Below are 13762 nucleotides of genomic sequence, written 5' to 3'. Positions count from 1 at the left end.
TCTGATCAGTCGGAGATTTCCTGAAGAAGTTTGTAATTGACTGTTGGAGTTAGAGCAGGTTGATGGTTTATCTTCAGTGAGAGAGCAACCTAGAAACAAAACTTCCCAGGTTTCCAGAGACAGGAAGTCCCAGAGGTCTGGAACTCAGCAGTAGTGCCTCCATAGTATCTCCAGAGGAAACAGAAAGAACAATCTTCCTGCTGAGCAAATACAAACTGAGCGACTCTCCCCTTTGCTGTCTACAAGCTGCTGAGGCAGGCAGGCCCTTGGCAGTTATTAATAACTCCATCTCCAGACATGCTGGAGAAGTGTGCAGTCACGCTTCTGAGCTGTCCTTAAGCAATTCCCATCTCCCTTTGGAAAGCTGTAATCTGTCAGAACATGCTGCTAAGAATACACTTGCAGAACATTATGCGTCAGGGAGGGGGTAGACCTCATCTACTATCTCCTAAAAATCTTTTTATAGAAACTACCTAAAAATAGCCTGGAAGCCTAACAGGGTATGTGGTTCAGCTTTTAAAAAATAAAAATAAAAGTTCTGTGGTACCTTCACTTGCAACTTTTCAGAACTAGGATTTAAGTTACAAGATTTGTCACAACAGGGATGTTCTAAAAGCGCACATAGCCAGAATAAAAACCTTACAGAAAAAAGTATGTCATTCAAAACAAGCAGTACAGACTGTAGCTTCAAATTAAAGCTTTTGTTGATCTTTACAATCTCGTTAATGAATTAGCTTCTTAGCCATTAACAACTCACCAGCCTATAATATCCCACCATTAGGAGACTTGTTGGTCACATTCATCAGGAACATTGGAAACTCTACTTTTTCAAACGTGTGTCTGAGGAAAGCACACGTATCTGCAAGTGTGTGTCTGTATGCAGTCCTCAGGAAGTACAAATGGCACTGAAGAGTAAAAAATTGTCTTTATTTAAGCAAATAAATTGATGTAGGAAACAGTAATGTAGGAGCACCACAGAAGTCTTATATTGTAATCATGACTGGTATACTCAAGCATATCAAGTTTTAGTATTTTGTATTGGGAAACAATTTCTAAGGGGCTAGGGAGGTTTTTAAATTTTTTAAGAAGTTACAGCTCCATATAGAAAAGATTTTTTAAAAGTGTCTTGCACTGGAGAAAGAAACAGGTGAAATTTACAGTGGTCTTCAGTTGTGAAGGGAGTTAATTTCAAGTTTTCCAATGCACAGCAAAGAATTTTGGTCTCCTGCATGGGTGAACAATGTCCTTTTGAGAAAACAGCTAAGAATCAGAGTTGTCAACCACAGTCATCATCATCCCTGAGTTTAAGCAATCTTTTAAAGAACCTATGACAATTAAATCATAAGCATCTTCAAGAAAAGTCAGAGAAGCCTTAATTTTACTTAGTATTTCCTAGGAAGGAAATGAAGGCCTAATGTACTTGTCAGAGGTTCACACACAAACACTCACAAGTAGCACACATTGCATTTGCATACAGGTGTGTCACACTGCAGCTGACCAGAAGAAAGTGGAGAATCCTGAGCAGTTCCCACATTGTCACAAACTGCTCCTGAAAATACTGAAATAACTCTGTTTACCCCCACTATGCCTATGGACAAAATATTCCTGAAGCTCGCTCTTTGAATGAAAATTCATTCCTTTATTTTAATTTCCAGAGTGCATTTGTTTCAGACAGTTTATTGCCATTTTATTTTTTCAGCACTGGCCTTGAGTTTAAAATCCTCAAAGTGTTTTATTTATTATTTCCATCAGTAGAACCACTGTCTTGCTTGTATTGGATGTTTGCTTCATTGTATAGGATGCTGCACTCATCCTATACAGCACAAGGATTTCCTTGTGGGAATCATAAGCTAGTACACAGCAGAAAATAGATAGAACTCTGTTGCTTCTGTTTGGTGCATGAGCCCAGCTCAGATGCCTCTGTATCTGCACACAGAAACTTGCTGGAATTACAAAGTGAGTTTATCTCCACAAATCTGGAGGAGCTTTGTAGGGGAGCTGTGATTTCTCACCTTGTTTGCATCTCTCTAAGTAGTATGTAAAACATTTTGGCCCATCTGTGCTCCCTTTTTCTGTGGTGTAATGAATCTAATATTGCAGGGAGACCCAAAATGGGGGTCTTCCATCTTCCTTCATATAGAAAAATACTCAAGAAGAAACCTTTGTCAGTGCTACTGGGAGTGATCTACTCTTGACTACTGATTTCTGGCTATACTTCTGCTATACTGCTGGAAGTTATCAGTGTAACTACAACTCTGCAACTACAGACCAAAGTTAAACATTGCTGAAATTGTGAGGCTTTCACTGATGACAACATGAAATTGCAGTACCACGGTCAATGACCAGAAAAGACGCAATCCTTGGAAGCTTTCTGGAAGAGGTTGCTGCCTTTCAGGAGACAATAACCAAGAGTCTCCAAAAGGGTAATGCTGTGACAGGAATGGAGACACAGTCTGCTGATGTGACTTAGAGGCTTTGTGGATGTGTAAATGCCTAAAGTGCTGGAGCCATTCCAGATACTAGAGCAGCAGGTCAGACAATTGATTTTTGTCTTTTCTTCTTGTCTTTTATCAATGTTGTGTAAATATAACCTTGTCTTTGAAATGCTTTGTGACTCAGTCTATGAAAGAAGTACAGAAGGTAGCCTCAGCACAGCAGTGTGCCTGAGACATTCAGGTGAGTTTTCTGTATGCCTTGAATATTGAAAACATGCAATTTCATCTACATAAAATCCACAGGTCTTCGCTGTGGAAGGTTGTTACAGGTACCGTGAAGATCTGGCTGGCTGAACAGAGGAAGCTGCTGCAGCCACTGTGTAATTTATCCTGAAAAGCAAGCAGGCTATGCTTGCCAGCTTGTGAAATAACCAATAATGTTAGAGATGTCCCTTCGAATTATGGGATTAGAGGGGGTTATTTTGCAGCTAATATAAGACTATGGCATGCTGGCACATGGCCAGGACCGGCAGGTGCACTGCTGCCTGTTGCTGGGGCGTTATGCCCCCTCCCTCAGCCAAACAGCTGCTGCCAATGCCGAGGTTGCCTCCGTGCCTCCACTGTGGGTTTGAGACTCTGCCAGCACAGGGACCACCAGAGTGAGCAGTCAGTGTTTGACCAAGGGTCCCATGAGGAGCGGCTGAGGGAGCTGGGGGTGTTTAGCCTGGAGCAGACTCAGGGGGGCCTCTTCATTCTCTACGACTACCTGAAAAGAGGTTGTAATAAGGTGGGGGTTGGACAACCCGTGACGGTGTTGTCCACAGCGGTTAATTATTGGCTTATTGCACACCAGGTAATGACTCTGGGTTCTTGGGGACAGCAGCACAAGAGGAAGCGGCCTCAGGCCAGGGGAGGTTCAGGTTGGACATCATGAGGAATTCCTCCACAGGAAGGACTGTTAAACACTGGAACAGGTTCCCCAGAGAGATGGTGGAGCGGCCATCGCCGGAGGTGTTCCAGAAACAACCGCACATGGCACTTATTGCCATGGCCTAGGTGTCAAGGTGTACAAAGATGGGTCAAAGATTGGACTGGATCATCTCAGAGATCTTTTCCAACCTAACTGGTTCCGTGAATATGTGTTTGTGTGTCTGCTTGCTCCCCGGCCCGGCCGGGCACTGCCCAGCCTAGCCGTTCCCGTATCCATATTATTATGAAGTGGCTGAGGGCTCGTCGCCGGTGCTGGGCGAGCGCTGAGGGCAGAGGGGAGGCGGGCGGTGCCGGTGCCCCTCGCCGCCCGCACTACGAGTCCCGGCGTGCTGCGGGCCGAGCCGCCGCCGGAGCCGGAACGGGCGCGCGGCGCCGCTTCCGGCGGCGGGGCTGGTGCGGGGGGGCGCCGGGTAAGGCCGGAGAGGCTCTGCCTGCGTTCGGAGGGGCTGAACCCTGTGCGGCACGCTCAGGACTTTCATAGCGGGTACTTTTTTCTTGCTTTTACGGATTAGTGACTTGGTTTGTTTGTAGTGCTAAATACCTTCTTTAGTTCTAAGCCGCGGGTTTCGTGCTCCCGCGTGTTGCTGGAGTTTCCTGTGCGCTGTCTCGGGGATGGGACTGTTCCCATTCAAACCGGAGCGGTCCTCGCAGTGGGGCCAGGAACGGGCTGGGAACGGGCTGACCCCTGTCAGGTGCCTGACCCTGTCCTTGGACCGAGATCCGCCGCATTCCTCGCACCCTCTTTGTTAATGAGCCTCTGAGGGCAAGTTATGAGCACCTCTGTAGGTGTTGCTGCTCCCCTAACTTCAGCAGCATTGGCACAGATAAAAAGAGTGCTGAATAATTATATGTCAAAATTGGAAAATGCACGTTTCTAGTGATGTTCTGAAGCCCAAAATATGAAGTACTTTTAAAAGGTTCCTGTTTCTTTTTTAATGTGTATGTGTTTAAGCTGTTTCCAGTTACATTTTTCTAGATTTCATTATAAGTTCCTATTTAAAGCATTTTTTTTTCAGTAGACAGTGAAAACATAAGGTGTCCTTCTGCTTCTGTGAAATTTTGGGTAACATTTAAGGTATTCTAAATGGTGTTTGTGAGTTTTCAGGTGTATTGCTGAGATGGATGAAACTGACTAACTGCGTTTAGAGAGTTTTTTAACTACAGCAAGTGTAGTTTATAAGTATTTCTATTTTTGTACCGGCTGATGATATTTACATTGTTAACAAGCATATTTCATGAGTAATTTTAGGGAGTGTGCAGAAGGAAGGATGTGAGTGAGTACCAATAGAAAAGCCTGTGAGAAGGCACAGGCATGGAAGCTTTTTTTCAAAGTTGAACCTTCAAAGACTCCCTCTCAGTAAATAAAGTCTTGTGCTATTTTTGACTGTTAAGGAGACAGGTACCATTATCCTGAGTGATAAGGATTTCTAAACAATTGACGATGAAGAATTATGTTGCACAATTTTTTTCCTTAAGATATTCAAGAAATTTAACTCTTAGTCTTTTGTATCCTAAATAGTTACAAAACTGGTTTCTTTCAGAGGGTGTTCTGCAGAGAAAAAGTTCTTCGAGTTCCATCCGTCCAGGACTGGTTTCCTCTCTGCTGTCACCATGGCAATGTCACTTAGAACTGCATGGCCCAGCCTCCTTTGGATGCGTTCAGCAGCAACCTGTAAGCAGGTCCCTCTGCAGAGTAAGTAGTGATGAAATTGTGGAAGTCCTATATTAAAGTTTGTTCCTTGAGAACCGCTTTCCTGTAGGGTTTAAAGTAATAAAACGTGGAAGTGATTTTTCTATTTGAACAGAATCAAGTCTGCTAGTCTGTGCTCTATTCTAATAGTAATCTAAAGGATATCTTCATTTGTTTTTTTCTTTTTTTGTGCTTTTAAAACCTTCATGGTCTAAGTAGGATGCACCCCAAATTAATGATTAGCTTGTAAATACTACCCTCTTACCACTGATTATCATTGAAGATTTAAGTTGATTTTTTCAGACTTAGAAAAGTGGTGAGAAAAGGCTATAGTAAAATCTCACTACTTAACATAAAACAGAGAACAAGTAGAAACAGGCAGTACTGTTTCTTAGATTTTTGTCCATGTTTTAGATGTCAAGAGAAAGAAATAGGGAAGATAGTAAAGGTGATAGAAAAGACAGTAATGGAGAAAATAGAATAGACATGTTACCTTTTAGGGGTAAGGAAGGAAGTGGCCAAGGAAGGGAAAAAAATTTTAGGAAGACATACAAACTAGTTGCAGTTTACCAGATCTCAACTCCTTAATAGCTAAGAATAGTTTAATTAGAAGAACTGAAGAGTGGAAGTGCTAACAGTAATTCTGAATTTAGGAGTTTGCATCTAAAATACTTCTGAGAGGACAGTAGCTACACAAAAGTTTCTTCTTGGCTTTTTCAGCCTTTGCAGTCTTGACACAATGAATGCTCTCTCCCTGTGCTAGGAGCAGCCATGAAGAATCCTATTTGTATTAAAAGATGGTCTAAATAAAATAATGTCAGATAAAGTTGAAACCTTTTTATGACTTAACAGAAAGCTCAGAACATGTGAAGACTTGTTTCTTGTGATCATAATTGTGTTCTAAAAGCGTAGTTGTTGAATAAAGCTTTACAGGACACAGAAACTTCCATGTGGATTTGTCTCAGGTTCTGGCAATTAGGAAAGGGGTTCTCAGTGGAAGTCAACTCCAAGCACTTCCCAGGCCCACCTTAGGCCTGGATATCTGCTTTGTTGTAGAAGACAATGCCTACAGGATGATTCCTGTGTGAGTGGCTATTGAACACCTTAGGTTAGTTGTGTTTGGACTCTGTGATCTTTAAAGTCTTTTCCAACCTAAATTATTCTATGATTCTATTAAAAAATGAGAATCAAACCATGGGGAAGGGACTTTGAGTGGTCTGTGATCCAAGCTCCTGCTCAAAGCAGGGTCAGCTCTGCAGTCATATTGGGTTGCTCAGGGCTTGCTGGGTCTTTGAAATCTCCAAGGACAGAGAACTCACAAACCTGCCTGAGTCCCATCCCCTTGACTTGCTGTCCTCATGAAGAAAACATTTCTCTACATATCCAGTCAGAGGCCCTCCTTCTGATTTTTGTAATAAATATTGTTATGAATGAAATTATGACCTTCCCTCTAAGTCCTAAGGTTCTTTACATATAGAAAGGATATTTCCTAATGGTGAATTCTATAGGTATTTTGTTTATATAGTGATTTTACTCAGGAAAACAATACAACTAGGAAGGTAAGTATAGGTCATAGCTGCCTGCATACTGCTTTTATTTTTGATTGCACTGCTAGAAAGCCGTGTACTAAAATGAACTTCTATTTAGACAGTATTTGGGTTATGTTAATCTAAAACTGAATTATGATTATAATCCCTGATTAAGACTTGAAATAATGAAAATTGAAAATTTAAACTTTCTTTATTGGGTACAGCTCTGCTTGTTTCTGCATCAGAGTTCTTTATTTTTATTGCAGATGGAGTTGTGTATCATGCTTGCCATAAATCTACATACTCAGTTCTCCCTGAAGACTATAATTGGTATGTAAACGTGCTTTGCTCTGTGGCCTTTTCATGTAATGTTTATTCCAGGGCTACTTTCTGTCCTAAAGTCATCATATAATAGTATCAAACACATCTATTGCCAATATTGGATATATGTAATAATTTCAGCTAAAGTACTGTCTCTGATAGTAATGATTGTGAAGTTAATGTTTCAATGTAATGAAAAGTCATGCAGGACTCATTCTAAACATGTTGATGACTCCCAGTACCCCTGCAGTTTTGTTTGTGGAAGAGCAAAATTAGCTTAGAGTAGTAATTTCCATTGATGTTTGTTGTTAAGACAAGGTCCAGGTATTTTTGTGCTGCTGCATGGGGAATCTGTGTAGAAATGGGAAAAGATGGTACAAATATAGTGAGAAACACTGAGTTCATGTCACCACAGTTTTAGGAAGCTAAATGTCTCATGGGAAGGGGAAGGAAGGTGAGAAAAGTTATATTCTCACAATGACAGTCTAAGTAGGACTTCTTGTTCAACATTTTTTACATAATAGAAAAGTTAGAACCCCAAACAGAGTTTGTTTCCTGTTATTTCATTACAGATGCCATACATCTTATAAAGACATGCTGTCCTAGAGATCATTATCCCAATCTGTTTAGAGTTTTATATGCAACTATTTAAGTGTTTAAGATTTTTTTTTCCAATTCATATTTCCAGCTATTATAATAATTTATTTTAGCCCTTTTTTTCCTCTCCATCAAAAAAGAAAAAGAAGACGACTGAGGAAACAAAAACTTGGAGGTTTGGATCAAATGTTTATGACTCTTATTTTATAGAAATTATGAAAGATTGATAAATGCAGGGTGAAATCCAGTTTTCTTTGGGACATGGGCTGCTCAGTTTTTCAGTACTTCTGGAAGTTATGAAGTTTTTTTATTTTTATAGCAAAGTGGAACTTGCAGTGACATCCGATTCGAAGACAATTGTCTGCTACCACCCTTCGCTTGAGATTCCATACGAGCATACAAAAGTATGTCCAAGTATATTTCTTACTCTTTAAAGGCATTTAGTGGTTCATAGGTTTGAGTCTTTAGAGCATCTTTTTTAATTTGAAATTACTTCAGCACATCTGTGAAGTAAATGACTGATGAATATAGCTGCTGCCACAAGGAGGAGTTTACTCTTAGTTGAATTCAGGGAAGGTTGCAGAGTGAGAAAAGCTCAGGTATCATAGCATACATAAGCTCTAGTTGAATTAAAGGCACTAAAACACTTGTGCATTACAGAGAAAATAGTGTCTGTCTATGTGGGTACTACTCAGAGAGGATGATTGGAATGCAGGTTATGGCTCACTTGTCCTCCTGCACAAGAAAAAACAAAGAAATACTGCTGCTACTGTTTTCAACTCAAACTTTAAGTTCCCTTCAGCATTGAGTTCATAAAAACCACAAAAAACTTTAAATATTGATTTTTATCTATCAGGAGTACTTTCAATGTGATCTTTACATTGATGAGAATAAATCTAGTGTTGTGATTTAAAACCTAGATAAATTTTTCTAGTGTACACCTTTTTTTGAGTTTCCAGTTCTCATGTGCTGGTACAATACTGCAGCTGGCAGTAGGAAGGTGGGGACAATAAGCAGCCAGTGCAATTGCAGGTATTTTTCTGGTTTTTTTTGGTTTCAGCTGTTAGATAGCATTACAGATTACTCTTAGGAGCTTGGCTTTTCTACTTTCTCAATTAAATAAAACAAGGAGAAACAGGACATACATATACATTACTGTTTTGCTAGCCCATACCACGGCCAGATCCAGTGAATAATAAAGAAGAAAACCTTGATCAAGTTTTAAAATCCAGATTGAATGAAAAAGAGCTAAAGAACAGTAGAGGTCCTACAATTGAAGAGCTCAGCAAAATGTTTTACACAACAAAACATCGCTGGTATCCTGTGGGACAGTAAGTATTTTCAGTTTGTCTGTTCCTTTTGGAAGTAAAGGGAAATACAGGAATAATTTAATGACCAGATTCAACCTACAATGAGTAATGTCAGACAAGATACCTCTAGCATTTGGGCTACTACATAAAATTTTCAATGCAGTGTTGGGTAAATGGAAGACTGTATTTAATAAGGGTTTTTTAAAATACTGGTCCTTTGATAGACTTTGCCACTTTTTTCTGTAAAATATGTGACAGTGTAGAAATTTCTCATACATCCTGTTAGCTACTGCTTTGAGTCATTTACTAAGTTCCATAACAGAATCTAGTTTGTAAAATACCCTCAGTGGACATAACCAAATACAGATTGGAAACATGCATTGCCTATTCGTTATCAACCTCAATTGGATGATTCTCAGACTTAAGAGTAGTAGAGGTTTTTCATTTGGAATGGTGAAAAGTGCTATTTGGTGTGCCTTGTATTCAGAAATGGAGGAGGAGGAGGAGAGGTATACATATACATGACTCAGCTTAAAGAGGAACTCTGGGCATTACTAATGTCAACAAGCAGCATTCTGGTGTGTGTTATACCCTTCCACTCCATGGTACGACATCTTTCAATAGCTGCTAATTTTGTAGCTATGGAGACATAATACAGGCAATTTTTTTTTTCTATCTGCAGAAAACTTTTTAATTAATGTGCTTTGGGAGTAGATATAATGAATGGAAAGATAGGACTTTTATGACCAAAGGGTAGCTGTCACTTCGATGAAGATCAGACAGGATCTGCCTTGTTCAGCATGCATAATTATGAGGAAAGTGTGGCTCATTATTTGTTCAGAATAATTTGTTTTTTAGTTTTTCTGCAAAATATTACACTATTTAACATACAGTCTGGCACAGCTCCTTTGAACATCTTTGTTCTATAGCAATCATTTTAGCCAAAGGCAAGGCTGACCATGTAATAAAATTAACTTCACACAAAGGATTAAGAATAAACAGCAGCCTTTGTGCCTATTCAGCTGTAGAACTGATTGGATTATTGCGTGCTTGTAGCAGATGTAGCAATAGAAATGAGTGGCATTATGTAACTCCACAAACAACAGAGATGACATCTAATGAGTGGTGATGGATTGTGCTCATGTATCTTGTATTTCACTTCCTTGTGTAACCTCAGATCACTCACTGGGGGCAGAAATACCACAAAAATAAAGGCTGTCCACAGCTTGCACTCACTGCAATGCTTTTTTTCTTTTAGGTATCATAGAAGACGCAAGAATCCTAATCCTCCCAAAGACCGATAACCGAGATAACTTCTTGTTCATCAGGACTTTGCTGTTAATTTTGATTGGAAATAAAAGTTACAGAAGGTGACATGTTTGGCTGTAACAGAACATGCTTAACTTGATTTGACTGGTTTTTTCTACTAAAAGCAGCAAAATGGCACTGACAAAACAGGGAGTCAGTGAAGGCAGTTGTGCATTCCTGGTCAGCAAATAGACTAGTCTTAGATCAGGATGTAACAGGGATGTAGTGCTCTGATTAAATTCAAGAGGTCAGAGGCTTGTCATTGGTCAAGTGAAGCCATACAAGTCTTTTGTCAAAATGGGAAGTCTAGAAATGGATGTGTTAGGGTTTGGTGGTTTTGAGTGGGATAAGTTTTTTTTTTTTTTTTTCTTTTAGGAATCCAGTAAGGTGAGCTTGACTATTGAAGTGTTAATGATATAGTTTCTATTAAAAATATTATATGAGGTATTTGTGAAAACAAATAGTTTTTCTTCTTCTGTTACACTTGTGAGATACCTGGCTCCATGTTCAATTCTACATCAGCAAAGTGATTGTAGTTAAGCCTGTTGTTGTGTATAGAAAACTGGCCAACTTGGTTAATTTTTAGCATCCAAGTCACAGTAACTTGCTCTTCTAAATAATCCAGTATTCTCAGATATCTAAGAACTTCTGTGTGCATTTGTGGTTCATGGGGGGGGTTTTGCCTGTTTAATTCCACCCCAACTACCACTCAGTGAGGATGCTGTGTTCATACATAAGCTGGAATAGCTGTATCACAGTAGGAGTTTGGTCTGATTCTACTTCATTGCTTTATCATTTTGTAGTGCTTAAATGTTCTTCCTCTTGTAATATTCTATGTCATGTAGCATTTTTCTCCTTCAGGAAAAGGGAAAAAACCTTTGTTCCAGTCTACAGTTTTAGGCATCAGCCCTCTAATAGAAAGATAGATCTAATAGATCTATGCTGCTGCAGTGATCCCAGTGACTTCATAAAGCCTTCTTAGTAGATCTTTCTAAATAATGAGAAAATAATTATCTCATGTACATCGTATATTTTTATTGCATTTCCCTTCCAAAGCAATTTGGAGAACCAAGGAAGGGGTTTGTTTCTTCTGTTAGTCTAGTGTCATTTTGCCAGCATGCATTTTCTACAGATTTTGCTAGAAGTCAAGTACCACTCACTCATCTTCTCAGTTGAGATGTAGAGAAACTACATCTCAACTGTTAGTTAGTTTCTAAAGATACTACTGAATAACCTTTTTTCCCTTGAACATCCTTTATGTGTGAAAAAAGCAATGTAAGATGTGTGTAAAAAGGCTGCCTTTAAACACTTGTGGGAATTTATACAGAAAACTAGTGCCAGTGCATTTTTAACTCCAAAGCTGGGCAGCTGATAATGGTTTATCATGGCAGAGCATGAAATCCTTTTGCTCCTTCACTCTGTTGTGCTTATAAGATATCAGAGTCTGTGCTCAAGCCAACATTAGCCAAGTGATTTTGGCTTCTTATTAATGGTTTGTTGCTCACATAATAAGTCTGCTATTGTGAAGTAATGTCTGTGGGGTCTCTGTGAAGGATGGCTGTTTAACTCTTTAAGTTCAATTGCATGAACATAATAGTGGCTTTTTCTGCCTGGAATATAACTTTTTGAATAGATTGTAGCAATTTGTAATGCAACACATTTTGGTATTTTCATCAGTTTGTGGTGCCTGGTGAGGACTCTGGTGTATAAGTGAGCTTACTTGCATCTCATGCAGTGTTTTATGTTCCAGTGCATAAAATTGAGTCCCTTTTATTTTTGGAAAGCTGAGACCTAATTTGTCACCGTTTGACTTCAGTGTAAGAAGAGATATTGTTGGACTAATTTAAACTTAAAATTATTTTCCCCCATTCTTTTTCCCATATTTTTGCTTACTGCTGCCTAATGCTGCTAAGAAACTTTGCTCTACAGAGAAACCTTTACAGTCCTAACCTTCTGCTATGACATTTGTCTATTCTTGCCTGTCAAACCCTGTTTGTGATCAAACATCCACAATCACTCTAGAAATACTGGCTTTTACATTGTTTCCCAAACACTTTTGGATGCTTTTCAGGCATTTTGAGAGCTACAAATCTATGATATGCTTGGCTGCTATCTTTAAAGTACTTCCTCTTCTGGCCAGTGACTGGAAACTGTCTATAACACATGTTCACTACATGTACCGTGTGCCCTTTTGTTACTAATTCGTAACATTGGTGGTTTAAAATCTTTCCCTGCATTGTGATGCTGCTTTCAGTCTTACTGTTTTCTTCTACTAAATCTTTTTCCTGGGTTACCCGAGGCATGACACAATTAAAATACTACTCTAACAGTAATCTGAAGCTCTCTTCTTGGTTTCTAGGTCTCAAATAACTGGCTTTGTTTCTCTTCACTTTAAAACTTAGAATTCAGAATTCATCCACTTGATTATTGTTCCACTTCTATGCAAAAAAAAAATTTTTGAAAGTTAGTTTGGGATTTCTGTTTTCTGTTGCCCTTGTTCTTTGTAATTAAAAACTTCAGTTGCGTAAAATTCGCAATGTTAAGTCTGTTCTGGCACTTTGTATCCCAGTTTGGGCACTTAGCCATTTGTTTTGTATCTAGTAGCTATTGAGTTCCACAGCATCTTAGGCTCCTTGCTGTGGATAGTAGACAGCTGGGTACATCTTACTGAGGGATTTTTGGTTTCCAAATGTCTCACTAAAAGTCTCCTCAGGCCTTGCTTGGCCTGTATGCCATTAGAAAACTCTGTTTCAGTCATGTATCAAAAATTTTGCCCTTAATTCACAGAATCACAGAATTGTTAGGTTTGGAAGGGGCTTCTGGAGATCATATAGTCCAACATGTCTGCTAAGGCAAGGTCACCTGCAGCGGGTGACAGGAACACATCCAGGTGCATTTGGAATGTCTGCAGAGGAGAAAACTCCACAACCTCCTTGAGCAGCCTGTTCCTGTGCTCCCAAACAGAATTTCGGACCATTTAAATCACAGTTCAATTAATCTCGGTGCCTTAGCAAAAAGAATTCTTTCCTCTCCTCTAATTATCCCCAGATTAAAACAGAACTGATGCTTTTAAGAGGCTTTTTCCCTTCGGTGTGTGCCGCGGGAGCTGCCGTGCAGGCTGCGTGCGGCACCACCGGGAGGCAGCACCGCCCAGGGCTGGAGCGGGGCCGTGATCAGGACCGGCTCTGCGGGCAGCTTGAGCCCCGAGAGGCGGCCGTGGGCTGCTCCCTTCGTGACACTCGGGAGTACGGCATCAGAAGCGGCTCCCTAGCACCGCCCAAAGGACTTGCAGTTGAAGGGTTAAAGGTTTTTTGCCTGTTTAACTTTTGTAGGGTGTCTCAGAGACAAAAAAAAGCTCCACCATCCCAGTCTGAGGAAAAAATGAGTCGATAGTGGGGCAGTAACGTGACCATGTGACAAATGTCATGACTTTGTTTCACTTCCCCAAGCCTGCACTGAAGGCAGCAGTTACCCTCCTGCCCATCTGCCCACCCATCCTGCCATCCCTCCCCCCCATCCAGCTATTAAGTTCTGTAGGAAACTTCTCTCTTTCTGCTGTTATAATAGGTCTGAACTTCATCT

The 13762-nt window shown here is 40.1% G+C and overlaps 1 protein-coding gene across 1 annotated transcript; it reads left to right on the top strand.

Annotated features, from left to right (window-relative positions):
• The first annotated feature begins 3773 nt into the window (after positions 1-3773).
• Positions 3774-12513, top strand: MRPL42 (mitochondrial ribosomal protein L42). Its single transcript, XM_054631597.2, has 6 exons — positions 3774-3909; positions 4967-5118; positions 6911-6974; positions 7882-7966; positions 8730-8893; positions 10131-12513. Exons 2-6 carry the CDS (start codon positions 5037-5039, stop codon positions 10174-10176), a joined length of 441 nt encoding a protein of 146 aa, XP_054487572.2. The 5' UTR covers positions 3774-3909; positions 4967-5036; the 3' UTR covers positions 10177-12513.
• Positions 12514-13762: the final 1249 nt, after the last annotated feature.

This window comes from Agelaius phoeniceus, chromosome 5, assembly GCF_051311805.1.
Source record: "Agelaius phoeniceus isolate bAgePho1 chromosome 5, bAgePho1.hap1, whole genome shotgun sequence".
Taxonomy (NCBI): domain Eukaryota; kingdom Metazoa; phylum Chordata; class Aves; order Passeriformes; family Icteridae; genus Agelaius; species Agelaius phoeniceus.
Note: the sequence above shows the minus strand (reverse complement) of the source record. Positions and strands in the feature narration are given on the sequence as shown.